The 26,080-nt window shown below is 57.1% G+C and overlaps 9 protein-coding genes across 9 annotated transcripts; 5 read left to right on the forward strand and 4 right to left on the reverse strand.

The window, feature by feature from the left end:
* Nucleotides 1-731: 731 nt before the first annotated feature.
* Nucleotides 732-2,895, forward strand: DICSQDRAFT_110205 (SET domain-containing protein; the record flags this gene model as incomplete). Its single annotated transcript, XM_007368769.1, has 11 exons — nt 732-850; nt 901-907; nt 965-1,647; nt 1,710-1,863; nt 1,919-1,978; nt 2,032-2,180; nt 2,232-2,240; nt 2,300-2,442; nt 2,502-2,523; nt 2,586-2,643; nt 2,704-2,895. 11 exons carry the CDS (start codon nt 732-734, stop codon nt 2,893-2,895), a joined length of 1,596 nt encoding a protein of 531 aa, XP_007368831.1.
* A 71-nt stretch (nt 2,896-2,966) lies between these two features.
* On the reverse strand, nt 2,967-5,753 carry DICSQDRAFT_139401 (Pkinase-domain-containing protein). Its single transcript, XM_007368770.1, has 8 exons — nt 5,414-5,753; nt 4,948-5,256; nt 4,741-4,874; nt 4,601-4,660; nt 4,478-4,543; nt 4,297-4,419; nt 4,024-4,231; nt 2,967-3,969 (listed from the first exon to the last, which is right to left on the reverse strand). The coding sequence occupies exons 1-8, from the start codon at nt 5,516-5,518 to the stop codon at nt 3,307-3,309; spliced, it is 1,668 nt and encodes a 555-aa protein (XP_007368832.1). The 5' UTR covers nt 5,519-5,753; the 3' UTR covers nt 2,967-3,306.
* A 3,369-nt stretch (nt 5,754-9,122) lies between these two features.
* Nucleotides 9,123-9,341, forward strand: DICSQDRAFT_40774 (HMG-box; the record flags this gene model as incomplete). The annotated part of the gene is made up of 1 exon (XM_007368771.1): nt 9,123-9,341. A coding segment is annotated over one exon (219 nt), but the record flags the coding sequence as incomplete, so codon positions are not given.
* A 1,715-nt stretch (nt 9,342-11,056) lies between these two features.
* DICSQDRAFT_36335 (FMN-linked oxidoreductase) lies at nt 11,057-12,406 on the reverse strand (the record flags this gene model as incomplete). Its single annotated transcript, XM_007368772.1, has 5 exons — nt 11,057-11,351; nt 11,415-11,566; nt 11,624-11,876; nt 11,958-12,181; nt 12,239-12,406. Coding segments are annotated over 5 exons (1,092 nt in total), but the record flags the coding sequence as incomplete, so codon positions are not given.
* A 1,946-nt stretch (nt 12,407-14,352) lies between these two features.
* Nucleotides 14,353-15,465, reverse strand: DICSQDRAFT_182565 (TRAPP complex subunit trs31; the record flags this gene model as incomplete). Its single annotated transcript, XM_007368773.1, has 4 exons — nt 14,353-14,678; nt 14,733-14,857; nt 14,916-15,112; nt 15,179-15,465. The coding sequence occupies 4 exons, from the start codon at nt 15,463-15,465 to the stop codon at nt 14,565-14,567; spliced, it is 723 nt and encodes a 240-aa protein (XP_007368835.1). The 3' UTR covers nt 14,353-14,564.
* A 1,126-nt stretch (nt 15,466-16,591) lies between these two features.
* On the forward strand, nt 16,592-19,011 carry DICSQDRAFT_172988 (uncharacterized protein; the record flags this gene model as incomplete). The annotated part of the gene is made up of 2 exons (XM_007368774.1): nt 16,592-17,695; nt 17,755-19,011. 2 exons carry the CDS (start codon nt 16,592-16,594, stop codon nt 19,009-19,011), a joined length of 2,361 nt encoding a protein of 786 aa, XP_007368836.1.
* A 234-nt stretch (nt 19,012-19,245) lies between these two features.
* On the reverse strand, nt 19,246-20,179 carry DICSQDRAFT_172989 (uncharacterized protein; the record flags this gene model as incomplete). The annotated part of the gene is made up of 4 exons (XM_007368775.1): nt 19,246-19,696; nt 19,779-19,910; nt 19,964-20,063; nt 20,119-20,179. 4 exons carry the CDS (start codon nt 20,177-20,179, stop codon nt 19,246-19,248), a joined length of 744 nt encoding a protein of 247 aa, XP_007368837.1.
* A 170-nt stretch (nt 20,180-20,349) lies between these two features.
* Nucleotides 20,350-21,565, forward strand: DICSQDRAFT_182568 (uncharacterized protein). The gene has a single exon (XM_007368776.1). It carries the CDS (start codon nt 20,367-20,369, stop codon nt 21,432-21,434), a length of 1,068 nt encoding a protein of 355 aa, XP_007368838.1. The 5' UTR covers nt 20,350-20,366; the 3' UTR covers nt 21,435-21,565.
* A 579-nt stretch (nt 21,566-22,144) lies between these two features.
* On the forward strand, nt 22,145-25,347 carry DICSQDRAFT_66969 (Rgp1-domain-containing protein; the record flags this gene model as incomplete). The annotated part of the gene is made up of 6 exons (XM_007368777.1): nt 22,145-22,637; nt 22,739-23,728; nt 23,790-23,969; nt 24,024-24,374; nt 24,427-24,560; nt 24,625-25,347. The coding sequence occupies 6 exons, from the start codon at nt 22,145-22,147 to the stop codon at nt 25,345-25,347; spliced, it is 2,871 nt and encodes a 956-aa protein (XP_007368839.1).
* Between the last annotated feature and the right edge of the window lie 733 nt (nt 25,348-26,080).

Raw genomic sequence — 26,080 nt, forward strand, 5'->3', positions numbered from 1 at the left:
GCTCCTCCTCGGGCGCTTCCTTTCATGTTTCTCAGACGTACTCATACACACCCATGATACCCAGGACTCAATTCTCCGAAGCCTTCACTGGTGCACAAATGGGAGAAACAAGACTTGGCCCTCGAGGGCGTGACAGTGCAGCCACATTTTCACTCTCCGACCTGGTTAGGCTGCTCGGCTAAGGCTCATCAAGTTGGATGACGGACATTCCCGAAGGCCGGCAGGGCTCGGCAAGCGTGACGATTCGTGACCTTCTGCGCGGAGAATCGTCCGAACAATGGGGTCAGCCCTGTATACCCCCCTCTCTAACACTCATTTCTTCTCCAATATATCTCATCTTTGGCATGCAGCATAATTTTATATGTGACTGCTTGCATGCAAAAAATGAATGTTATCGGAGGATAGGAAGGTACATAGATCAAAGGAATCATGCGGTGGGCGCCTTGTCGTCCGAACACTGGGGTCGCGATAGTAACAGGCCGTAGACAGTCCGTAGACCTCGGCATACGGTGCCGTGACCACGAGAAAGGAAGGAGCCATCATGACAAAGCGAACTGCATGCCAAATACAGACATGACATAAGCCACTCCAGTCACGTGCTGATGATGAGCAGAACATGCCGCCTGTTTAGCGCCCAAGATCCAGAGACTGTTTCAAACCCCGCCTAGAAATCTACGGACGTTCGTAGAGCCGTAAATCCTTATGGAAAGTCGTCCAGTGACGGACCAGACATGTCAGAGCATGAGTATCTGCCGTCTCCTTCGCCGGAAGAAGACTGGGGCGACACAGATCGGGAATGGGTCGTTGACGGGGTTGTCGGAGAGAGCATAGACGCTTTCGGTCAAAAGAGGTACAGGCCAATGCTTGGCTTGTAATATAGCCGCTTACATTGCTTCATAGATATGAGGTTCTGGCGTCGATTGCTATTGTGTCATGCTGGATATTCATACTCGCCTACCTATAGGTAAAATGGGGAGAAGGGTGGAAACGCAACGATGGCACGAACACGACGTGGGAACACCCGCGAGAAGACCTCGAAGAGCTCATTGACAAATGGGAGCGGAAACAAACTGCGAAACGGATGGAGAAGGCAAAGGCAAGTCCTGCGATTGCGATAAACGTCGAAGATTGGCACATGCTGCACGAGAATCGGACGATCGAACGCGCGCGAGGGTACGAGGAACTCAAGAAGCTGTATATCCGTGGAGACCCGCGCCAACCTATCGACTTCGATGGGCAACTGAAACGGCTGAAACCTGTTCGTAACAACAGTCACACGGCATCTAAGACATTGACTTCCAGAAGCGCGTCTGTCGCGCAGTCCTCCAGGGAGGCGTCAAGAGAGAAATCGAAAACACCGGGATCAGGGGCCTCGTCGTCGGGACCGTCGCAAAGGCCGATAAAGCCCCTCCCAAAACGATCTTTCCGAAGACTGCCGTCGTCATCTCCGGCGCCGGACTCAGAGGAGGAGAAGAAAACAGGAAGGCGTGCGCCGCCACGGGAAACAAAACGTCGCAGGCCGCTGGAGAAGAAATGGGCGGAGAGCCTGAACGGTGCCGCCCCTGTTACCTTCGTGAACGACATCAGCTACGAGGAGGTCCCCCCTCTTGTTCCAGACTTCCAATACCTCGAACGGCGATATGTTCGGTGACTGGCAATCCTACGCAGCGTATTCTCGATTATTACTGACCCGCAACATGTTCCTCTAGAGCTGATGGTGTGAGCTCGGCAGAACACCGACGGGAATTCTTGCTCAGTTGCGAATGCGAAAGACGTTGTCTGGACGCCGATGACTGCGAGTGTCAGAAGCCCTCGGGGTTGCAGACAGATGATGGTCATGGGATCTTTGCCTACAACAAAAAGGTTGGACGTTCTCAAAGGCACCTCGCGCGCTATCATTGCTCATGTGTTGAGGCAGAAGCTGTTCAATTTTAAACTGCCTCTCGGAATGGGTTTGGAAGTGATAGAGTGTAACGAAGTAAGTGCTACTTTGTTGACACTTACTGATCGAGCGTTCTGACAGGTCTGTAGAATTGCACCTGCGATGAGAGATGCCACAACCGTGTCGCCCAGCTCCCCAGAGACGTGCCCATTGAGATATTCTTGACACAGAGCCACGGATGGGGAGCGAGAGCAACCGTCCCCGTCCCAAGAGGTAAAGTCATCGGTGTATACACTGGGTTAGTCTCCACATTCGGGCTCCAATATCTTGCTGACGAGACAGACCTCAGGGAGCTGATGTCAGTGCGAACTCAGTCCTCGCCGCAAATATCTCCCTGATGAATGAATGCATGCGCAGAACTCGCGAGATTGCAGAACAGCGTCACGCACTGGGTGATGGACGCAAGTCGTACATCTTCGATCTCGACGTTCATGAGGGCGATGACGACGATGACGAAGACCAGTCCGCAGGAAGATACTCTGTCGATGGATATGCACACGGTGAGTTGAGGCTATGCTTGTTCTTGTGAGCGTACACGCTGAACATATCATATCTTCAGGAAACTGGACCAGGTTTGTGAAGTGGGTAGACCTTCAGTTGTGACTTTCAGCCTCTCCACCTCACTGACAGCGTCCTGTCGCAGCCATTCCTGCGAGCCTAATATGCGAGTCGTCCCGGTCGTTTGGGACACCATACCCGAAGTTCGCTCCTATATTCCAGAGTCATCCACAAATTTGCTGAGGGTTCTCTTGGACGTTTAGCTCAAACAACCTTTCTTGGCATTTGTCGCCACAGAAGATATCCCACCTCGCACCGAACTGACGATCGATTATGATCCGAATGCTGCTCTAGAGGCCCAGAAAAACCACAGCAAGCGGCCTCGGACAAGACCGGAAGGGGCAAGAGAGTGTATGTGCAATACGGAGAGCTGTCGCGGATGGATCCGAGTATGAGACTCCTCGTATGTCGCTCTTGGATTGTTCAGACCAATGAGTGCGCTACGACTGACGCTCTCAGAATTTCTGGCAACTCGACATCGGGCACGGTATTACCAAGGGTATATCCATATGATACAACTCTCATGGTTATACTAGGATGGTGTGTATACAGAGGTCCAGGCTGCACCGAGTGTGCGCGACATGAGGCAAACCAAGCGAATCGGACATCTATCCAGCCATCCACGGACTGCACGCACACTACACACTACGGCCCGAAGCCGTGCCCTCTCCCACAATCTACAACACACAACATGTGTCTTTAGGATAAACGAATAATCGAAGGGTCCGACATCAGTAAGTGCAGTCCGTGCAGAAACGTCGCTCATCCGCCCACAAAAGGCGCGAGAAGATGCAGCGGCGTATGCATCATTGCCTGATGTGTATCTTCTTGAGCAATCCCAGGAGTCCGCCCTCCCACTGGTGGAGATGGTGGTGGTGGTCCACATGCACGTCAAACGACCCAGGCATCCGCAGCTCGGGAGTCTCCCGCCCTCCCTCGGGTTCCTCCTCGTGCTGAGGTTCTGCAGCTTGCGGCAACGACCCCTCACCTTCCTGCGCATGCGCAGCGGGGGCTTGGGCGTGCAGCGGGGTCGGCACCCGCTCGTGCAGGGGTTCGTGCGCATCGGCCTGCTGTTCGTGCCTGAGCTCGTGCGCCGCATGCGGGGCATCGACCGTGCCGCGTCTGAGCGGCGAGACCGAAGAGTGCTCAGACTCGGAGTCCTCTGGGGCGGTGACCTTGACGTACTCGCTCTCGGAGTGGTTCTCCTCGCGCGAGCCCGACGAAGCACCTGCCAGGTGCGGGTGCCCGTGACCGTTGTCGTCGTCGCTGTCGCTGTCAACGGCGATGGATCCGGTACGCCAGCCGCCGCTGCTCCCGCTGGTGCCACTGGTGCGGGAGGAGGAGGAATTGAAACGGTGGAGAGCACGTGCGCCGGCGATGGCGGCGCGCCAGCGCGCGCGAGGGTCGAAGTGCTCGCGGAGACCGGTGCCGATGTCGTGTTCGTCCGAGGGTTGGTGCGAGGTTAGCCACTGAGAGGCAAGGTTAGCGGCGCAAATACTGAGAGAGATAGATGAATAGCCAACCTTGTGCTGGAGTGCCTCTGCCGCTGTGGGGCGTTTGGCTGGATCGGGGTTGAGCAGCGTCTTGACGAAGTCCTTGGCTTCGTCGGACACGTTACTCCAGTACCGCTCATGGAACTCGATCTTCGCTTCCGTCGTCTCACGGATGAGCTCCTTCACATCGTCAGATCGGAAGGGCGAGTAACCGCACAGCATGACGTATGTGATAATCCTGCGTAGTCGAACCATTAGATATGAGCGTTCTCAATGGCGAAGATCTACGACCCAGACACTCACCCTGTTGACCAGATATCGACAGCCTTGCCGTGACCTGTCTTGTTGAGTACCTCTGGAGCGACGTAACCGAAACTGCCGGCAAGGGAGTGCAACTGCTCCTCTGGCGAGTGCAGGTGTTTCGCGCTGGATACCATGTAAGTCAACACACCAAGCCAAGACGGTGCAGGACTACGATACTCACATGCCGAAATCTGCTATCACGATGTCAGAGTGTTCGTCAGGTGTCCGGTACAGAATGTTTTCCGGTCTGTGGCAGAGAAACTGTTATTACGCGACCTTCCTAGCGCGCAAGCCAGGTACTCACTTGAGGTCACGGTGAACGATATCATGATCATGGAGATACTTCACGCCCGACAATATTGACCTGCGCAACAAGATGTGCGGTCAGCGTACCCGAGGGAGAGTCTTTTCAAAGGCACAGATCCCTGGAAGGGGGATACTAACTGAACGACCTGTACTGCATCTGATTCTGTGAACTTCCCCCTCTTCGTTATCCGTTCGAACAGCTCTCCGCCCTGGGCAAGCTCGAACGTGAGGTAGTACTTTGAACGCGACTCGAACCATTCGTAGAACTTGACCTAGACAACAAGGATGTCAGCACAATCGCCAGAAATGACGTAATTGTAGGCGTCGACCGAAAGTGTTGCTCACAATGTTGGGATGCTCAAGCCCGCGCAGGACCTCCATCTCGCTCCAGACGCTGCTCTCATTGCCCTTGACTTTCTTCTTGGGAATGACCTTGAGCGCGACCTCGACGGTGAGGCTCCCCTCGCTTGAGTGGGTGCTGCTCTTCGAGGATTTGTTGAAGTTGGAGAGGTAGGATGAAGGGCTGAGGTTGTGACTAGAGCTGGTGCGAGAAGCGGAGGGTTTACTGCCTGGGGGTACGTCCGCGTCATCTGCGGCTGCTGCTCCCCGAAGCGCGACGTGCACTTGGCCAGGAGGGACGTGCCAAGTCGCGCGCTATGCGGCGGCGCACGAGCGTCCAAGACGCAGCAGATGCGATCATGCGACATGGCAGACAGCGATTTTGACGGCGTCGGGCGACAGGCAGACGAATATACGCAGGACGGCAATCAGTGCTCTGGTAGAACGCTCAGCGGACTGGACAGCGACGTACCATGACCTTGCCGAAAGTGCCGACGCCGAGCACCTTGTGAATCTCATAGGCCTTCTTCTTCTGGAAAGAAGGCGGTTGAGGGAGTAACGTCTCCGAGAGCGTCATGGTAGTTTGTGAGGGTTATCCCGCGGACTTGACGAAGATAAGAACGACAGGTGGGGAAGGGTTCTGGCGTGGAGAGCGTCGTGGTGCTGTTAAGAGACCAGGGCTGTACTGTCTCTGCGATGGGCAACGCACTAGCGGCCTAGCGCCGTCCGGTCGTTATATCGTGCGAGGCGACGGCAAGTGTCCGGCGTTGATTGTCGCCGGTATAGAGGGTCTCCGCAGAATTTCGCGCAGAGGGAGGAAGGGGGGACGTTGTCGAGTAAGACGACGACGGAGAGAAGGAGAACGCATTCCGGAGTCTGCAACAACATGATGTATGCCTTTGGAGCATCTCCCCGGTCCTCCGGGTCCTTCCCGCTCCTCCCCAGGCACATCACGGACTTCTGGTACTCCTCACGTGCAAACCTGCACAAAAGTGGAAGTCGGAACGCCGGCAGCCAGGAGGGCGCCCGCTCCGCGTCGTCATCCCACTGAGCAACGGCAAGAGTGTCACCTGCACGGACGAATGCTTCCTGAAGACCTGCACATATACCCGAAAGGAACATGTCTTCTGGAGGGTCACGTCTTCTAGTGAGTTATCATTCGACGAAAGCTAGATCGTGGTAAAACGTACAAGGAGTCAGAGAGGAGGAGGTGAGAGCATCATTGAAGACCAAAAGTGTGGCCTCATGGGTACTGGGGAGTGATTCCATGTAAGCAGAGCGTTTGAATGTGTGATGGGTAGTGAGCATTCAACGGACGGCTCGTTTTAGGGATTCGCTAGTCACCCGGACAGCTTGTTCAACCGTCTTAGTAGCGGCATGCGTATCCATTGACAGACGTCTTTTGGGGTGGCCAATGTGCGCACTGTTCCGTGCATAAAATTGACGGTGATACATCAAGGACTCGGACATATGAACACACGTATTGATTGGGTCTGGAGGTCGACGTGAGCGCCCTGACTTGGAGTAGCGTTGAACACGATGGAGAGATTCTTCTTGAATGCTCGCACTCATCATTCTCATAATTCAAGTTCATGACATCCATCGACAGATATGCCTGCCGATCCTCGTTGCGGTTCCTGCGAATGCCCACATCGCGACTTTGCACGTCGATCCCGAGAAGACAAACAAAGAGATGAGCGCTAGTTGTAACAAAGGCGAATAGAAGACATTCTTGACCGCTGCGTCAACGAACGAACGCATGCCAGGCTCGCCGCCGCCGATAGATCGCTCATGCCCAGAACGCTACCGCAGCACTCTTGACACTTGTCGCCAAAAAAACCTGATGGCCTCCGTCACTGGCGCGCAGCCCCGCTTCCAGGGGCATTAGTGCATGAGCCTCCGACCTGGTGCAGTTTCGGAGCGTCCGAGGTCGGCATCACACGACTAGCCTCAGGGCCCGTTTACAAATTCCTGAACGGTCAGTGCGGAACCCCTGTTCGCTATCGAGACCTATCGTGTCGAGCTGCGGCCTTCTTGTGTATGCTTGACTTTGCCTTTATAGTCACGTGCACGTCACCGATCCGATTGCGCCGCGCCGGGCGCCCTTCATTAAGAAGGCACCCCTCCGTAAGATCACATTGTACTCAGATCACCCCTAGATAATATCACGTCGTGGCAGCCCGTCCGCGTGGATCCCGTCGCGGGCCCGCCCGGTGCATGCTGTGCGGGTGTTAGACGGCCTGCAGGCGGCGGCGGAGACTGTATCCGAGCATCTCGGGAGGTGCCTTTTGGCTTGCTTGAAGTTCTGATGGCGACGCCGTATTTGTTCTGCGGCGTCCCAAGAGAAGCACGTATTTTGTGCTGAACATAAATGGTCTGAACACGGATGGGAACCCGACCGACAAATTGTCCTTGCACGGAACAAGTTCTTCACTACAGCTTGCAGTAACTGTTGCACAAAAGCGCATATGTGAATGAGAATTATGAGCCTCACCGCAATCTCTGTACCCAGAAGGAACGGTCCAACTTTGATGATGTTCCTCAAGACACTAAGGATTCTGGTGGTCAACTCGCCGATAAAGTACCTGCATATGCACCATCTCCACGTCTCCGACGACTCCGTCACCGTTTTCGCTGTCGCGTAAATTGTGGGCCGATGAGCGGGTGCGCTTTTGGCAAGTTACGAGCAAGGATCGCGTGCAATGCAACTGTAGGTTGCAGTGACCTTAGCTTCCGCCAGAAGCGCCCGAGAAGTCCAGCCCACTGCCTGTAGGTGATCTTAGCGAAGGGTTTTCCACGGGCGTGATGTCACCCTTTTGGTTGGGGTCACTGAAAGTAACACCCCACGCTAAGATCAAGTCCGGTGTCCAAGATGAAGAGCGGACGCGTCACTTGCCGGATTCGGGCACGGAGTCGCAGTGACGGTGGCCGCGCTTTTCTGTTCCTGCCCACGACCGCGCTGCCGCTCCTAGTGTGCCACCCGGCAATCCCAGCTTCCCCTCTATCATGATCTACGCTCTGCAACGTGTACTACGACCCTGGAGCATTTCCAGACAACCATCGAGTTGGGTCGCTCCGGAATTCCGACTGGGCACGGACTTGTGACGAAGATGTCGGGCAGCGAACGCACAATCATTCTGATACACGGTTGGTTCATGTTTGCAATGGCGAAGCGTATAAGCTGTCTCGTCGCGCGTAACACCTGTGTCCGAGGTGCGGCCCGGATCAACGCAGGACTGAACGATGACGGGCGAGTGTGACGTTCACGGCTTGTCTGGCTATGTCGTTAGGACTGACCATCCCTCTACACAGATCGAATGATTTCTTAGGCGCATAAGACCGCTTGCGTGAAGTACATCTAGTCGCTGTGTACTACAGCGCGATTCGGAATGCCATACTCTGAGCACTGTTTGCGACGAGCCTCTGCGCGGGACAATGGTGCCATGGTGCTATTGATCGCCTAAACGGGAACGAGAGCCCCAGGGACGCGTTTCCGGCCTGGGGAGACTAGTCCGCGATAGGACGCACGTCACTGGGCAGATGCCGCATCGAGGCTGCCACGACGTGATCTTAGCGTGGGGTACGTCTACGACAGATCTCGCTGCAGGCGCCGAAAATCCTTTCACGCTATCACATCGGTCTTTTGAGTGTACGGTCCTCCAGACTATAAAACAACGGGCTATGGACGTCCTTTCTTTCCACCAAACCCATTGCCACAACGCACCTCCTCTTCCACGCATCCTCCTCATAGCCCTCATTCTCCTCATCGCAACAATGGTTCGCTCCAACGCGCACATCGCTTCCACTCGCACCCAATCTCACATGGGTACGCTGCTCATTCACTTTAGGCTTTTTCATACTGACAGTTACTTGCTTACGCTGCAGGACCCACCCTCGTCCCCTCAAGCGTGCCTGGGGCTCAGGCCAGCTCAGGCAATGTCTCCGGCGACAGTCTCCCGGCGCCCTCGGCTGTGCCACCCGAGTGGCACAGTACTTCATCTACGTCCCCCTCTCCGTCTCCCTCCCACTCCCCGCCCCCTCCGTCTCCTAATGACTCCATCTTCTCCTCGGATACCTCAGTACCTTCTCGCGCCACTTCGCCCGCTTCTACGCGCTCCCCCTCCCCGAAGCCTCATAAGACGCGTTCTTCGACGTCGCGTCGCCACAAGGACCCTGAGTACATCCCTCGACCTCCCAATGCCTTCATTATCTTCCGCATGTCGAAGTGTGCCGATTTCACGGACGCTGGCGTCGAGAGTGACCACCGCATCATCTCCAAGATCTTCGGCGAGCTCTGGAAGAAGATGGGTCCCGAGGAGCGGGCACCCTACGTGGAGGAGGCGAAGCGGCGTGCGCGCGAGCACAAGATGAAGCATCCAAACTATCGCTTCTCGCCCAAAGCTCGTGATGCGCCGAGGCAGAAGCGCAATGTGAAGCGTCAGGACGTCGTCACCGCGCAGCGCGTCGCCGTCATTGCCAACACCGCCTACAACGGGGGGGACATCAAGGAGGCCGCTAAGAATTTCGACGCGAAGGTCAGGCAGGAGCCCATCGTTGGCCTGGCCCAGGATCCTTCAGACCGGTACACCACCGGGGTCTTCGACGTCAAGACCTGGGTTCCCCCGACCCCTCCGTCTGCTGCCGGCTCCTCTTCGTCTGGCGAGACGCCCTTCCGTAGCCCTCTCCTCCCCCCCGCCTCGCCTTCGGACCTCCCCGACTTGGCTAACCTCTCCATCACGGACCAGGCTAATCCCCTTAGTCCCTTGGACCTCATCACCGACACTGTTCAGGTACGCTCCATCTTCTCCGATCGTCCTCTTGCATCGTGTAACGTCTACGCACAGGCTCCGGTCCTCAACATCGTACCCCTTCCCGACGTCTCAGAGGACGCGAGCTACCCCACCTACTCGTCCCAGCTCCAGATTCCAGCTTGCGCCACCTTTCCGTCGTACCCACAGGGCAGTCTTGCCCTGTCCGATCTGTACACGCCTGGTGGTCTCCCGTATCTGACGCCCGCAGGCGTCCCAGAGGGCTACCATGATGGGGCCTTCGTCCACGACCACGCGGACTACTCCGCGATCGTGAACATGTCGGTTCAATCCGGCTTCGGCTTCGATGGCCCCGTCATCATCGAGACCCCTGCGTTCCCGCAGGACATCCCTTACGACCACAGTTATTCCGTCGATGGACCTACGCTCCACATGTCTGCCGATGTCAACTCATGGTCGTTCTATCCGAACCGCATCCAAGGCTACGAGCAGGTAGACCTCACGCACGCTCCTGCGGGTTACATCGCTGGCTCCGAGGGTATTGACGTCTGGCCTGAGTTCGCGCAGAACAACGACTTGGGTGCGCAGGACTGGATGCAGTAGGCGGATCTAGTCGCTGGACTGGGTCAGGTGATATCACGGACTCGTTCGATTTCTCCGAGTCGTTGCAATTCATCTCGTCCCCTCTTCTCTCGTCCCCCTTCACATCTCCGAGTCTCAGCTTCACTATCATCCCTCGTCTCCTCTTCCCCTTCCCTCGTGCCCCTTGCTCTCCCCTCCCCTTCCCCATCCAGTCTGAGTCATCCCTCGTCTTCCTCCTCTACATTGACTATCTCTCTATGCTTCCCTCTCCAAGCCTCTCGTCTCTGCGTTGATGGCAAAGCTTGCTCGGGACTAATGGTTCGAGCTTCCAAGTACATTCTTGCCTAGGACCATCCCCTCTCCTCTCGTGTCTTACTCTTGATGTAGCTATAGCAGACTCTGTCTCGGATCGGTGTAGACCGATCGTTTCCCTTACTGTATACGTATTTATTACTAGGTGTGTCTCGGTTCCAGCATCTTTGTTCCATATACCGCGTACATACGACTACCTTGGTTATACAATCTCATGCGAGTTCCCAACGTTTGAGCGAGATCCATACCACAATCATGAACCACAGCTCCACAAACGATCGGCGATTCAGAGACACGCGAGAGGATCCTGCTGCAGCATACATCCACATACGCACACAACGGGCGACCGGCACGAATCATCCACTCAGGCAGCACACGGGATCTGGAGTAAGGTGATGAGTACGGCACTGTCGGCCGATGAGAATTAGGCGTTACGACTCGGCGTGCCCGGCCAGGATCTCGAACGCCCGGACACCTTCTCGCCCCAGCAGCGTTGCGCACCCGACGACCGAGGCTCCGGCCTGGCGCATGCGCGCGGCCGCAGCGGCCGACGTGACACCGCCGATGCCAATGATGCGGATGCGCCGCATCGCTGGGTCTGGATGGGCCGCGAGCAGTCGCGCGAAGGAATAGACGTTCCCAAGCGCGATTGGGTGGAGGGCGTCGCCCCCTAGTCCGCCTAGGGGCGTGGGGAGCGCGAAGAGCGAGGGCGTTGTCGAGGGCGAAGGTGGGTGCGGCGGGGGCGTGCTGCCAGTCGACGAGGGAGATGGGGGGCTAGAGGGCGAGGAGAAGCGAGCTGGCGAGGTGGACTCGTCGGTTTCCATGCTGTCAGCGGAGGGCCTCTCGGGGTCTGCGGAGGTCCCGGAGGGGTTTGTCAGCGGGTCTTCTGCAAAGAGCAAACAGTTGCCGAGGGTGTTCGTGCATGCCAGGTAGGCGAACGGGTTCAGAAAGCGCGACACGTGCTGGTTGGGTTGTGCGTGATTATTGCCGGAGCCCCTGAAGAACGTTGCGGTTCGGACTTCGCGCGTGTATGTGTGCAAGAAGCGGACGACCTCAACAAAGCGTGTTTGGTACAGGTACGGCGGAAGCTTCAGGCCGATCGTCAATGTAGAATCCGCATAGAATGCTGACGACAGAACATCCAGGTGGGGAAGGAGGAACTGGAAGTTGTAGGATGGGGGAGGCGCGTCCTTGATGTTGGGACATGACGTGTTCAGTTCGATACCCACGAGCGTGGCAGGATCCGGCACGAAGGCAGTCGGCGTTTGATTACTAGAAGACGCTCCCGCTGAGCTGCGCCTCGCCTGACCAGGACTAGAAGGGGCGAAATCGCCGAAGACAGAGGCGGAGTACGAAGCTCGGAGCTTCTTGCGGAGGGTCTGGATGTTCTCGACCATCTCTGTCAGGACGGTTGGCGTGGATGCAGTAATGCTGATGATGACCGGTTTCGTAGGCGGGCTCCCGTCGAGCATAGGCGTAGTGAGGATGGTGTAGATCCATTCGAGATATTTCGAGAGTGGATGGGGAGAGTAACCGTAAGAGTTGATGGATGACACTGTTGACTTGGCAAGGGCCACCTGTAGTACCATATCAGCATTGGAGTAAGACGATGCCGGATAATCACGTCCACGCACCGTATTAGATGCGTCTTCGCTAAATCCGTTGAACGTCGCGGTACGAGTAATCACCGCGCCAGTGTAGGGGGAATCATAGAGGTCTCGTAGCTCTTCATAGTCAGATGCCCACGCACACGAGGAGTTGACGACAGCGGGCTCGATATTCAATGTGTGTATCCGGACCATAGCGGAGAAATTTCTTTGCTCTTGGGATAGTGGTAAGGCTGATCACGGTCGGGAACAGGAGCAATGGTGTTGGTGGATTGGGAACGGGGGATACTGAGATATGGCGCTCCTACGCAGAGATATTAGATGGATATATGTGCTGGGGCACGGCCTGGAACGAGCATGTCGGCGCTCAATCATCGCTCGCATCAGCGTGACCGGAAAATGCAAAGTCTGCCCGGAGGGGCTAGCTCTTCGTGCACAAGTCTTTATTATCGGGTCCAGACCACACCCAAAGTCCCCGAACGTGGCGTGAGGCACTGGGCGCAGAAGGGACATCGCCGAATTGCCATGCGTGGATGACAGACGTGCCGCAGTATACTCCACCCGGCTGTTGTTGTTGTTACGAAGCGCGAGAACACCGGCTCGAGACACTGGTACCCCACGCTTTGCGTCGGGCAGGCGCTGTCACGAAGAGCGGCCACATCGGGCGATGGGTCTGGAGCTCAAGCCACATTCGGGCGTCAGGGGATCGGACACATAAGGACAAAGTCTAGACGAGCCGATGGCCCTGTAAAGTGTGCGATGTCCAAAGGCAGTATTCGGGCATACGCTTCGGAACTGCCGCAATGCCTGTACAGAAGTCTGAAGCTCACCTGGAACGACCGCGAAGCTTGAGACAGACCACAAGTCGCTGTTCGTGAGCAACTTTTGAGTTCAAGGTTCACTGATCGATTGCGGAATCTTCAAGGTGGCATGTTTATATAGCACATCCAAATAAGCCAACTGAACTCACCTACTAGGACACGCGCGACTTAATGAGGAAACCTGTGAAGTTCCGGTATGGTACTGCGCACAAGAGGATGCACTTGTACACCGTTCGATTGTGGCTATCAGAGGCACAGCATGATAAGGTAAATTGGACGCCCAAACGGATCAGGAAGAAACGGAGCGCCCCTTCTTTTCGTTCCCTCCGTGACCTTAGAGCTCGGCGCACCCACCTCCGTATGTGAACATGACAAAGATTTTGGCACCTTTCTATGCGACGTAGCATTGTGAAACAATATCAACCCTCGAGAGGGTCAATATGAGCCCAGGGTGCTTCGATGGCGTCTGGATCCTTGTATGATCTGGGCTGTAAAAGGCGTATAGACCGTGGGCGGCGATGAAGCCAAGATATTTTCCTGAACCGAGACTCGATACAGGGACAAGTGCAAGGTACATAGTGGAGGGATAGTAAAGAGCCCGTGAGTCTGCAACTGCGAGGCGTTTTGGCAGCACGTGACCGCCATTTCTGGCAGCGCGCTGTTACAGCGAAGCTTTAGAGCTAGTTGCGCGCTGAGCGCTGAACGTGAACTATGATTCACCAGTATCTCCAAGTTAGCTAACTTTGTTGTCGGTGCCTTATATATCGGTGCTGCCCGCAGATTTTGTTTCATCTTGCAGTTCCCTTCTCTGCCACGCAGTATGATCGGCCTGCTGTCCATCACATTCTCTACGTTCTGTCAACCACCGCCAGCCTGGGGCCGACTCCGCGTTTTGTCTCGCTCCGGGTTCGCTACGTCTCTAGACTCTAGTAAGCCATGACGACAGTCCACGAGCCTCCTACCCTCATGACGAGGCCGTTCCCGCTTTTGCCAAAGGCAAGGAGAAGGAGACTGCATCGATCGTGGATGGTTGGCAAACTGTTGCGCAGGATACGCCGGCACTTCTGCACAGGCCACTGGGGCTAAGGGATAAGCTGAATGTGCGGTTGAGAATGTAGTCGGACAAGAAGGGAAAAAGTTTCATGACGAGGACAGACGGATTGTGGAAGAATCTAATTAAGGGCGGACAAGGTCTAGGCCTCCACAATGGCAACAGGAACGCATCGAGCTTTGGACATTGCACGCGAGAACCCCCGCACCCCTTTTCGTTGTGGCGCAAATACATAGGTACATCAAATGGTGCGGAATCTAGGGTCTAGACGATGAGATCCCTTCCAGCCGTGGTGGTAAGAGCGAGTGAAAAGCCCCCAATGTATCCGCGTGCGATACCATTCCTCTAGGATCCCGCCACTAGGGGTGGCGCAGTCAAAACCACACCTTTCGAGAAACCAGCAAAGGCACTCCGCAGGTTGACGGGGATGGATGCTTGAGGATGAATACTACTAGCACAAGCGAGCCCGCCCGAGGCGGGACTAGGTTTTCAAGGCCTCCTCTCGCTCGAGGACCGACTTCTCGAGCTTTATCAGGATGGTAGTTCGGTTTGGATATTGCTCTGTGGGGGTGTTGTGCGCCGTGACGCGCGCTGACTGCAAGTCAGATGAGTCTAGGCGATGCTGGATGGTAGAGAGCGAATGACGTACGAAGCCCAGACCGTCTAGGACAGCCTCCACGATGCCGGCAGTGAATGAGGAGCAGCTGAGCGAGCTCATGTCTCGTGGGACAGATATGTTGCGTGTGATCGGCGGGTCGTTGTCGATGATCATGTCTGAGGCAACGCAATATATGAGCAGCGGTTTCCCATCAACAAGGAAAGCAGGATGTACACTCATCCGCGTTTTCGACGCTCTTCTCAATGGCATCAGCGGGCTTTCCAAACACTGCTCTCCATACATGCGTATGGATTGACATGAGCGCGGGGAGGAAACGAGTCTCGCGTTTTGGGGCCTTGGACGCGGACTCGTTCCTCCAGGCCATGAGTTCGAGGACACGGGTGCCAATCCGATATCCAAGAGTGTTCAGTCTACCGGTTGCATATTATTGTCAGCCAGACGTTAGGAACGAATGCCATACCATCAAGCAAACGGACCTGCGTTCGAGATCATTGATACCACTGACCCGCTTCTGCGTATACTGCACGATTTCCGAGAATAGGAACGCAAAGGCAGCAGAGGAAACCTCTGCGGTGCGCGTCTTGTTCAGAGGCCTATCGTAGATGTTGGGGCGTGCTCCTGACTTCGGGCCACTCGTGGTGTTGATTGAAGGCGCAGAGGGCAAGGAGAAGCGGGAAGATGATGCTGGTGAAAGATGCTCGGCGGACGAGAGCGAGGAGTTGGAAAGCACAGAGAGCCGGGGATGAGGTTGTGCGTAGGCCATTACGAAGGTCTGTATCGAGTTGGCTGGAGTAGCCTGAGGGTTGTCGTCGCCGATGCAGTAAATGTCAAAGCAGTCAAGGTCAGCACTGCGGGAGGCGTCCGAGTCGCGATACGCGGCGGAGACGCTGTTCGGGCCGGACGCCGATTGCTACTGAGTTTGGGAGGTGGGCGAGCCGAGCGTCGAGGCGGCACACGAGGCGGTCGTGTTCAAGTTCGTCGCATCCGTCGAGGACGACTGTCTCGCATTGGCATCTACTACTATAAGAAACGCGCTGCTTGTGTCTTATGAGATCTACGAATCCTCGTCCATCTAGTCTTGCCGAGCTTGCTTAACTGATACCAGGACACATGTCGGATTTGACAACTTTCTCCCTGGAATCTCGGCCATACTCCCATCTCCGTTCTTCCCATCACCCCGACTCAATAATTCTCGAACGCTCAACGTTGCCTCTCTACCCACATGTAATGACTTCTGCTCCGAACAGTCCTACTCGTCCGTCCCCAAATGACCTGCAATCGCATCTCTATGCATCTTTCCTGCAACGCAAGACAGCTGATGTTGCGCTCCGAATATCTGGGTCTTGGCATGCCATCTACAGGCTGCACAGAGTGATTCTCATTCAAGCGGTATGCCTCATACTTCACGGCATTTGTCTGATGATGGTCTCATTACCAATAGGGCTTCTTCCAATCGCTATTCACTTCAGGCTTCAGCGAGTCGAAGTCGTCTAGCTACCGGATGAGACCAGATTACATTGACATAGTGTTTGACGATCCCAATATCACACGAGCAGGTGAGTAATGGATATCTCGCAATTGTCCACAGTTCGGCCAGGTCTGTCCACGCACACAGTACTGTCGTCTAGTGCTCGTGCCGGATGCACAGTGTTGTCAGAATGAAAAATGACATCAGCGTAAGGCTTCGCCAATCTGCTTGAGCGCTTTACCTCGGTCTTCTGCTGCGCAGTCAATCGGACTCAACTGACTTGTTGCTCTACTTGCAGCTTTCGAGTGCGTATTCCGCGGCACAACCCATTCTGTAGATATTCTGGCGACTGACTTCTGAGAACAGAGTATGCATTGCTCGACTATACGGCGGCGGTCCGCCGCTTTGGATACCCTCTTCTATGATACCCACCGCTTCTCACCCTCTCACCCCTGCGTTCGCCTCAACTGGATCCGACTGTTCAAATGCTAGCCCGCTCCCTCCTGCCCTCGACATATCTTCATCACTGACTTTACCTGCTGGCCACCATCCTGCCACTCCTCGATTCTTGCTTTCGCTGCTCGCTACTGCTGTGTATCTCTCTATACCCTCCGTCGCATCCCAAGCGTTGTCTGCCATCGTTCGTACCATCGGACCTCACACTGCCGTCCGCTACCTCAACTTTGCTATTGGTCACGGGATCGGGCCGCCTGGTACTCCCGAGATCGCTAGCATTGGCATGGACCAGGAGATCGGAGCCGCAGCAGGCTTAGAAGATGTCGCGGAGCTCATCAAAGAAGACGACATCTCTTACGAGTCTATCGACCGCTCTACAGAATCTCAGCACAAACGTGAGGTGGGCAAGGATGCCGCAACAACTTCCTCGAGTAGCGCCAAGAGAGAAACCGCCAAACACACTCACAACCACGGCACGCCAGACTCGGACGCCGAATCTGACAGCGAGAGCGAGGGGAATAGCACCTTCCAGAAGGCAAAGTCCCAAGACATGCTCCATGCTCAGCCTACAGAGCCGTGCTATTATTACGGCGCAGTATCGGACAAGGTTGGAGAAGCCGCGGCGTGTTGGCTGACTCGCTGGGGCGTCGACATACTGCGATACGAGGAGCAGGCCATCGTGTCAGATACGGCCGAGAGAGGAGGAACGGACCAGAAGGTCCCTTGGTCCCCTTCTCCGCATCACGTTCAGTGGGCGGGCGACAGGCCAGCTTCTGCGCCTCCGGAGACGGCTAATTCTAGGTCTGGTGGCAGGGTAGGGGGCTCTAACCCACAGCCAGTCGCACCGGTGGTATGGCGGAGGGGCGGGCTCAGCGCTCGTTGGATACGGGGCATCATCTCCTCCGATGCGCTATTCGTAAGGGGCGAAAAGGAGCGGTATGAGATGGCAAAAAATGTGGTCGAGATGAGGAGGGCGGCTAGCGCTATGGACGGCTCAGGAGAATCGGAAGAACTCGAGGAACTCGAGTTTGGACGGCTTTTCACTGAGGGCATCTACTACGCCAATATGGTACGTACGCTTTCACCACCATCTTGGTAAGGGATTTGCTTACGATCGTTGGATTCCAGCATTTGGACGACCTGATGAGCATCTCGAAGGATGTTTCACGCTCGACTGGCAAGCCGTTCGTGCCACTTGCAACCCTACAGGCCGCTCTATGGAATCAGTCGACGTTATATCACAAGATAACTCATAGACCTGCAGGTTCCGCATCGCCTTCGCTCTCACCAACAAACGCTACGAAGGAGTTAGGCCTTGGTACAGCGACTGCTAACATCGAGCAGCTGGCATCACATCCAGACGAGTCCTTGAAGGCATTCTACCCTGTTCCCGGCGACTCTTCCCTCCGTTTGGGTGATAGCACCGGTCTTGAAGGCGCCTCGATGGATCAGCTGTTTGATCCTCAATATGGGAGTGGAAAGAGGAGCACACCCTTGGCCACCGAGGCCAACTTCTTTGGACTCGAACAGGCCCGTCGGCCTGCCACTGCGTTTGCCTCATCCAGCTCACCCCTGTCTGCACCGGTGGATCCCGAGGCCAGGTGGACGGCCCACCCGCCCTTCCGATTCGCGGTGGAGTTCTGGGACGTTGACGCACTGAAAGAGAAGAGCCGTCTGCATTCTCACACTGTCTGGTACGCCGGCAGCTTGTACAACGTCTACGTCCAGGTCGTACGCAAGAAGGGTGTTCAGCTCGGCATATACCTCCACCGGCAGTCCACGGTGGACCCGATACCCCCGTCTTCTGCCCCTACTGCCGGCATGCTGTCTCCGCCCCCACGGGACAGGAGCGTCCGGGGTCGAGGCCCGTCATCATCCGTCTCGAGCCCGCGTCCTCCCTCTGCAATGAGCGGGCTGTCTATCCCGCGTTCACCACTTAGGCCGAGCGGGCCCCCTACCCCGGCTACCCCAGTCGCTCCAGGGTCGCCCATAGCGGCTGCTCTTCCCGCAGCCCCCGCCTTCTCTCGCTCATCCACAACCCTCCACACTTCTTCGACTAGTGTGGGGTCGATCACGGTCGCGTCGCCCGTCTCTCTACCAGCCACGGCCCCCCCGGTGACCCCACCGCAACCGTACCGCGATCCTCGTCCTGCGGTCAGCGCTTACTTCACCATCGCATGTGCAAGCGCGACGGGGGCGAGTTTGACGCGATTCACGAGCGCACCTGATGTGTTCTCGGTCAGTCAAAGCTGGGGCTGGAAGTCGAGCTCGCTGAGGACAGAGGAGTACCTGGAGGTTGATGCAAACGGTCAGCCTGCCCCTGTGATCATACCTGCGGGAAGGGAGGTCAGCCTGAGGGCAACGGTTGTTTTGGGAGTCGTGTAAAGGGATACATAGTTGCATACTATCTATCTGCAGTTGTCGATGCGTGGCGCTGGCTCCCGTACTCTAGCGACGCCCATGTATCTGTGATCTCACTTTGTTCGGGAGTCTTGTATATACATGCTGTTTTGAAGTATCTCGATGGTACGTACAACCTATGGATAACCCGCATGATCATACATGATAGTGTACAAGTCGGATAGGGAAGAAACGATACAGGCTGACTTCGCGAGGTGATCATCTCCTGCGCTTCCCCTTGTTCGCGTCGAGCACTTCCTCTTTACGTGCTTCGACGCGCTGCAGGAACTCCACCTTCTCGAGAAAGCCGCCACCGCGTCTGTTAGCCTCCAGCTCGTCTTTCATCTCCGCCGACGCTCCGCCTTGGACATGCGCACGCCAGTCCATGGCGGATTTATCGAGCGTGGTGAGCTTCTTGACAGGCTCCTTCTTCGCGGGAACGTCAGCGAGCTTGCCTTTAGCTTTCCGCGGACCTGGTCGCTTTCCCAGAGTCTTCGCGCTGGTGCTTGCGGATGCTGCGGGACTGCTGGAGGCGATGGCGGCAGCGGACTCTGTGGTCGTGTCGTCCTTGGATGGGCCAGGGGTACTGCTGCCGTGCGCGTCATCCGAAGGTATCCAGAGCGGCCATTTCCTTGCCTCTTCCGAATCCGCGGGCACCTCGACCACCTCTCTGCATGGACGTATGAGAAAGCGCGATAAAGGCGGGGAAACGGGAATTAAGACGATGGCAACCAGAGAATGGAAGCACATACGTAGTCTCTTCTCCTGCGAACCTATAGCGTTTGACGATCTTGACAACCTCGCGCGAAGCGGAGGCCTGCGCTATCTGGGAGCTCGGGGCGTTCAAGGACGCTTTGAACGCGGCATAGACTTCAGCGCCAGTTCTGATCTGGGCAAGTCAGGAGGGGGGGGCGGGAAGCGTGGAAGGTGGACGCACTTCTCGTTAACTGTGTCGACCGAGGACGTAGCCTCCGGTGCGGTATCGGTTCGAGCGCGTTTGGGCGCGGGTGCGTCTACGTCTGAACCGTGCTCGTCGCCTGCAGGCACGCGGCGTGAGCGACACGGGTGCGCGAGAGAAAGCGTAATGCTTACCATTGCCGTCTGGCGGAACGTAATCGGGATCGTTGTCAGAGTCGGTGTCCACGGTGGGCATGAGATGAAAGAGGCGGTGGTAGTGGATGCGGAGAAAGCAAGGAGAACATAGGATTGCCGCTGGGACTGACTGGCAGAGCGGGTGTGGAAGTTTGATGGACGCGCGCATACTTTTACCTCGGACGCTCCCGCCGTCCGCCTCCTCACTCTCCCACTGCCCCGACAGCTCTCTCGTCTGCCCCGCCCTCATGCCAGCGCAGAGCGCGGAAGACAAGGCCGCCGCGCCCACCAACGGGCACGCAAAGGCCCAGCGCACATGCCTTGGCCCCCCTCCGCTCCCGAACCCCTCGACTGGCAGCGCGAACCCTTCTGCATCCCTACACTCGCTCTGGGGATACTTGGAGCCCGCCTTGGACCACATCATGCGCACGCCCACCAACAATCTCAACAAGGCCCCCGCAATCGAGGTCGGCTACCACATGGGAGTGCATACTGCTGTCTACAATTACTTCACTACGCACTCCGAGGCGTCCCCCGCCCACGGACTCGCTGGCTTCACCCGCCTCACATCGTCCACGCAGAGCGAGAAGGCGAAGGCGAGTGGTACAGATCTCTACGACCAGCTCGACCGCTACTACACCGAGGTCGCGCGCGAGATCTTCCTCGGCGCTCCCACCGACGACTCTACCCTCATACACTACCTTGTCCCCTGCTTCAACCGTTACTCCGCGGGCGCGCAGTCCGTCAGCCGTCTGCTCAACTACGTGAACCGACACTACGTCAAGCGCGCGGTGGACGAGGACCGCGGCTGGCTCAGGCTCGCGGACGTGCTCGATGCGGTCGCGAAGACGATCCGCGAGGACGACACGCGGGAGAAGGTGCAGAGGCGTCTTCGGGAGCGTAGGACAGAGGAGCTGAAGAAGTGGGGATATCGCGAGGGCGATCCACCGGCGCGCCTCGCGCAGATCGAGTCGTATGCGGAGGCGGCGAGCCCGCCAGATCGCGTCGTGCCGCTGGCTGCGACTGCGTATCGGAGATTCAGGACGGAGGTTATGGACCCGCTGCTAGCTGTACCGAAGATCAAGGGGAAAGGGGGGAAGAAGAGGAAGCCTCCAACGAATGGGGACAAACCGCTGATGCCGCGAGGGAGACTGGCGCGAGCAGTGAAGGCACTGTTAGAGTCGAAAGGTGGTGACGAAGAGGAGAGACGACGTTTGGCGGCGGACCTCGCCATCGCGCTGCGCACGGTGGGCATCAAGGTGGATCACCCGTTGCGTAAGAAGTTGGACAAGTTTCTGCCACCTGAGGACCGTTGAACGTGCCCGTCGCGAGTGAAGAACCTTGCCGGGATCGCGCCGTTGTACGCTGTTTGCGTTGATTACGGGTTACTCTCACACCATACAACCTGTCCCCCTTCTTTCTGCCCGCTGTTTCTCGCACTACTCACCCCGATTTTGTCTTCTCTGTCGTTGAGGACCCTCGAGTGCTTCGCGCCGACAGACCTGAATGCGAGTCAAAAGCCCGAATCTATCGGAGGCTCGTAGCAGAAGTCGTTCTGAATCCCGGCCTGGAATCCCGGCCTGCACACGCGAGCGATCTCAAGTGGCATGAAGTTTGCCTGTACGAAGTATACCTGTGCTAACCGGTAACTGGTAATGCTGTTAACTTGTAAAGCTTGGAGTACTTGCAGTGCTATGAGATTACTTTGCCTATAGCACTGCGGGCCGGTCATCCGGGATTGTGCCAATGGGCGCTTAGACCCCGAAGTCGGAGCCACTGGCAGGGGAAGCTGTTGGCGGCGTTGGCGCGCTCGCCTTCACCGTCTTCACCGACGATGCCATCTCACCGAGTGCCGTCGACCTAGTTTCTCCCGCCCCTTGCCCAGGCTGTCTCTCCGTGCGAGCATACTCCGCCTATACCACTCCCACTGCCGGTATCTTCCCACAGAAGCTGTTCCTGACTCCCCAACCCCGAGCTTGGCCCTTCGAACCGCCCCTTCTTCCTCAATCCATCCACCATAGGTGTCATGGCCGGTCCAGCATCTCCAACAGTTGACGAGGCCATCCGCGTCGTCGTCACGCCCTCACAAGCATCCTATTTTGCCGGCGAGCCCTTCTCCGTTACAATCACGTTCACCAACACGCGCACTCCCGAGGCTTCCGCACCTGCTCCCCGTTCTTCCTCTCATATCCACCGCAGAGGGGCTCATTCCATCAGCTCTGTTCCTCTTGCCCGTCCACCAACTTCCCCTGGCACTCCTCGCACTGCTGTCCCCGTATTCCTTTCTCCCCGCCCCAATGGTGACGCAACGAACTCCTCGTCACGCAAGGGTCTCATTGGCCACAATCTACCTACCAAATCTTCAGACGAGCCTCCCTCTTCCGAGGTGCTCAGGAAGAGGCTCTTGGCTTCCAGATCTCTTTCCCTCACAATTTCTCCAGATGACCTCCCTACGTCGAATAAATCAAAGGAGCCGACCTCTCCGGCGAACCGGGAGAGCCTGAACGGCCATGGCAGCAGTAAGTCTTATCTTCCCGTCCCCGAGGCATACAAAGTAGTGGTTATGCCGTCGCGTATGCGATTAGTCCTGAAGCTCATGCATCACCCTATGCAGGTCCAGTCTCGGGATCATCCTCCCCCCGTATCGTCGCTCCCCTCGCCCGCACACCCGCGCTGCCGCCCAACCATCCTCATGCACGAAAGCAGTCTGTTCTAGATGGTCAGCTTCAGCTGCAGGACCTCCGACCGCCCGCTTCAATGTCACCTTTTGCGCCTTCGCCCAACGCCTCCATGTCGACGTTCTCGTTATCCCTCGATCCCATAGCCGAAGCAGGGTCTACATCGCCCAACCAGCCTGCAACGCCTTACATCCCCTCTCCCGTCCCAGGTTCAGACCTCCCAAACGTCCGCACGCAGATCCCCTCTGGTCCTCCAGCACCAGCGAAGACGACTGGCCATCTGTACCCTCCCCACGAGCCGCGCGGACCTCCACGCCGCCCATCTCAGCTTGGTCTAGGCCATGGTCCCCCTCCAGCAGTTTCTTCCACCGCCTACCTGAAGCCGCCACGGACAGCGTTCTCGTCTACCTTCCCCGTTGCGAACACGGAGCTCATCCTATACGCCTATGCGCAATTGCTCGGTACACTGACGATCACCCCCCTACCCGATGCCCCTTCGTCCTCAGACCAAGCACGCAACCTGAACCGCCTCCGCGCACGTCTTCTGAAGCGCAAAGCGGTTGGCGGAGGCAGCATGGACATCTCCTCGTCTTTGAGCGCACAACCTAGCTCGCCAGTTAGCCCCTCTCGGAGGCACGGTCGGTCGACATCTCTCTCCAACGGTCTTCTCTCCATACTCTCATCTAGCTCGTCGCAACCGAGCCCGCAGCCGTTTGTCCCCGGGCATCGCGCGCGGACGTCGTCAGTGTTCTCCTTGTTTTCAACCGGACAGGCCCTGCCACCGCCGAGCCGCTCGGGGCTCGGTCTGGGCTTGAGCACATCAGCATCCGAAGACGAGGAGATGGACCCAGACCAGCCTCTGCCGACGCTGGAGGTGCAGCCTTCCATGCTTGCCGTGGACCTGAGTCTCGCGCCGGGCGAGTCGCGGACGTGTACGCGCTTTCGGGTTCCCGTTCATCATTCCAGCGAGACTGATGCTCTGTTGTGCGTCAGACACGTATTCGCTCACTCTTCCGGAGAACCTGCCTCCGACGTTCCGGGGACGCGCACTCAAGTTCTCGTACCAGTTCATTCTGGGCGTCTGCCGGGCGGGCGGGAATGTCCCCGGAGCCAGTCCGTCGAGTAGCAGTAGGGTGATGAAGGTTCCCATACGCGTGTACAACAATGTCGCAGGTGAGACCACACGCTATGGCTTTCGAGTCAGCCGTTGACACACGGCACCGGTAGTGGGTAGACCGCTCGCTCCATACAATCTGCTGTGGCCTGTCGTATCCCAGCGCGGACCGATCCCTCCAGGCAAAGTCATAGAAGGCTCCACGGAGCAGCAGAGACGCACCGGTCTGCGCGCAATACCATCTTCTGCGGCCAAGCTTGGGACGTATGAGGACTTGCAAGGTTATGCGCGCAATCTCCTGGCGTCTTTTCCTGACCCGCAGGCAAAGGGGGTCAGGATCAAGCTGCCGCTCGAAGCAATCCCGAATGGTGACCGCGATCCGGAGCGTGAAATAGAGGGCGATGTGAATAATCCTTCGGGATGCAGACAAGCTGTCGAGGTGCTCACTCGGAACCCGAAGAAAGGTGCGTGTTGTCGCAGGTTTCATATCGACCTCCATTCACCCCTTCTGTGAAGCCTCGTACGATGTCACCAAGGATGGAGTTAAGGTGGCGGTACTTACGTTCCCCAAGAGTGCATACCGACTCGGAGAGACGATCCTCGGCGTGGTCGAGTTGAATGAGAGATATCAGCGAGCGCGAGTGCTCAAGGTGATCCATTCAGCGAATACTGCAAACGCCTCGATTGCTCACGCGATGCCCTGTCATATGCTAGCTATCTGCAATGCTGGAGGCACACGAGTCCCTTCCGAGCAGCATCGCTTCGCCCACGCTCTCACGGCACATGCGACGTGTTCACGCGGAACACCACTCGTGTTTCATGGCCGCCACACTTCGCACGACCTTCTCGCTGGACATCCCCCCAGACGCCAGCCCGGCGTTCGAGGCTGCGTACGAGGAGGAGCGTCTCGACGCGGACCTCATGAACCCCAGAAAACCCAAGCCAAAGTCAGGTGGGCTCGAGTGGAAGGTCAGGCTGTGCCTGCTGGTCGCGATCGCGTCTCCGAGTGCGCGCGAGGGCCCCGACGCCGACGGCGCACGCACGCGACATCTCGTGCAGGACGGCCCGCGGGGACAATGGGGTTCGTCCTGGAAGGCCGCGCAGACCATCGCGCCCCTCGAGCGTCCCGCGGCCGTGTCACCCGCGGCTGCCTCCCCTACGACACCCAACGCCAATGGGCAACCTTTCACTCCTGCGGCGAACACTGCGCTTTCGTGGGTGTCGTACTTCGCGTCGTCGCTGCTGGGTCCGTCGAATGTCGGGTATCACGACGGAGACGAGGATCTGGATGAGACGGAGGGCGACGACGGAGACGACATGGGACCTGATGAGGCGTGGCGGGAGGTGAAGGTGGAAATGGTCGAGTGCGAGGTCCCTGTGAGGGTGTGGCCCGGCAACACGGCGTTCAAGGCGACGGAGGTTGTATTCGACGTTTGACGCACCTGCTTGAGGAGATGCACCAGAAGCGCGAGTTGAGGTAGGCCCGCATGTCACATTCCACGTCATTTGCTCGTTCAAGATATTGACGTCGCTGCGCTGTTGTTTGTCCGTGTCCCTCACCTGATCAAGACTTGAGAAGGTGCGAGTCTTGTACCGATGGGCAATGGACAACAGAAGACGCAGAAGCTCGAACGCCATCTATCTAGGTAACCGGTCTCTGGCTCGGACAGGCCATCCTGCATTCTTGAAGTTGGAGTGCAATGCGGGGTGCGGGGAGACAAGCATGGGGAAACCACCCGCTAGTCCTCTTAGAGCTGTGCATGCCCGATGCATAATGATCGGCCGGTGCCGAATTGGTGTTCCCGCCCGCTCCCGCGGTAGGACGCGGACCCCTCGCGCAGTCCACCGTCAACGCTCGGCAGAGACAAGACGCAAGGCACGGAGTGACGTCGCCTTGATCGCTATGCGAGTCTGTGAGAGGCTTGGGAATAGGGTAGCAGCCTATAGGTCGAGGCAAGGCTAATCCCGGACGAAGCGTGGACGTGGTCGTACCTAGCCGGATCATTGGGGCGCCCGAAAGGGTCAAGTGCGGGACTTGGGGAGGGTCTGGGACGGTCAGCTGGAGGGAGAGAAGCTGCGAAGAGGAAGGACGGTGTGCTGCGAAGTCGTGTGGGCTGATGGCGTGTGTACCGTAGTTTAGCGTTTGTGAATGGGAGCGCATAGGCTGGGA

This window comes from Dichomitus squalens (genome assembly GCF_000275845.1).
Source record: "Dichomitus squalens LYAD-421 SS1 unplaced genomic scaffold DICSQscaffold_39, whole genome shotgun sequence".
Classification (NCBI taxonomy): domain Eukaryota; kingdom Fungi; phylum Basidiomycota; class Agaricomycetes; order Polyporales; family Polyporaceae; genus Dichomitus; species Dichomitus squalens.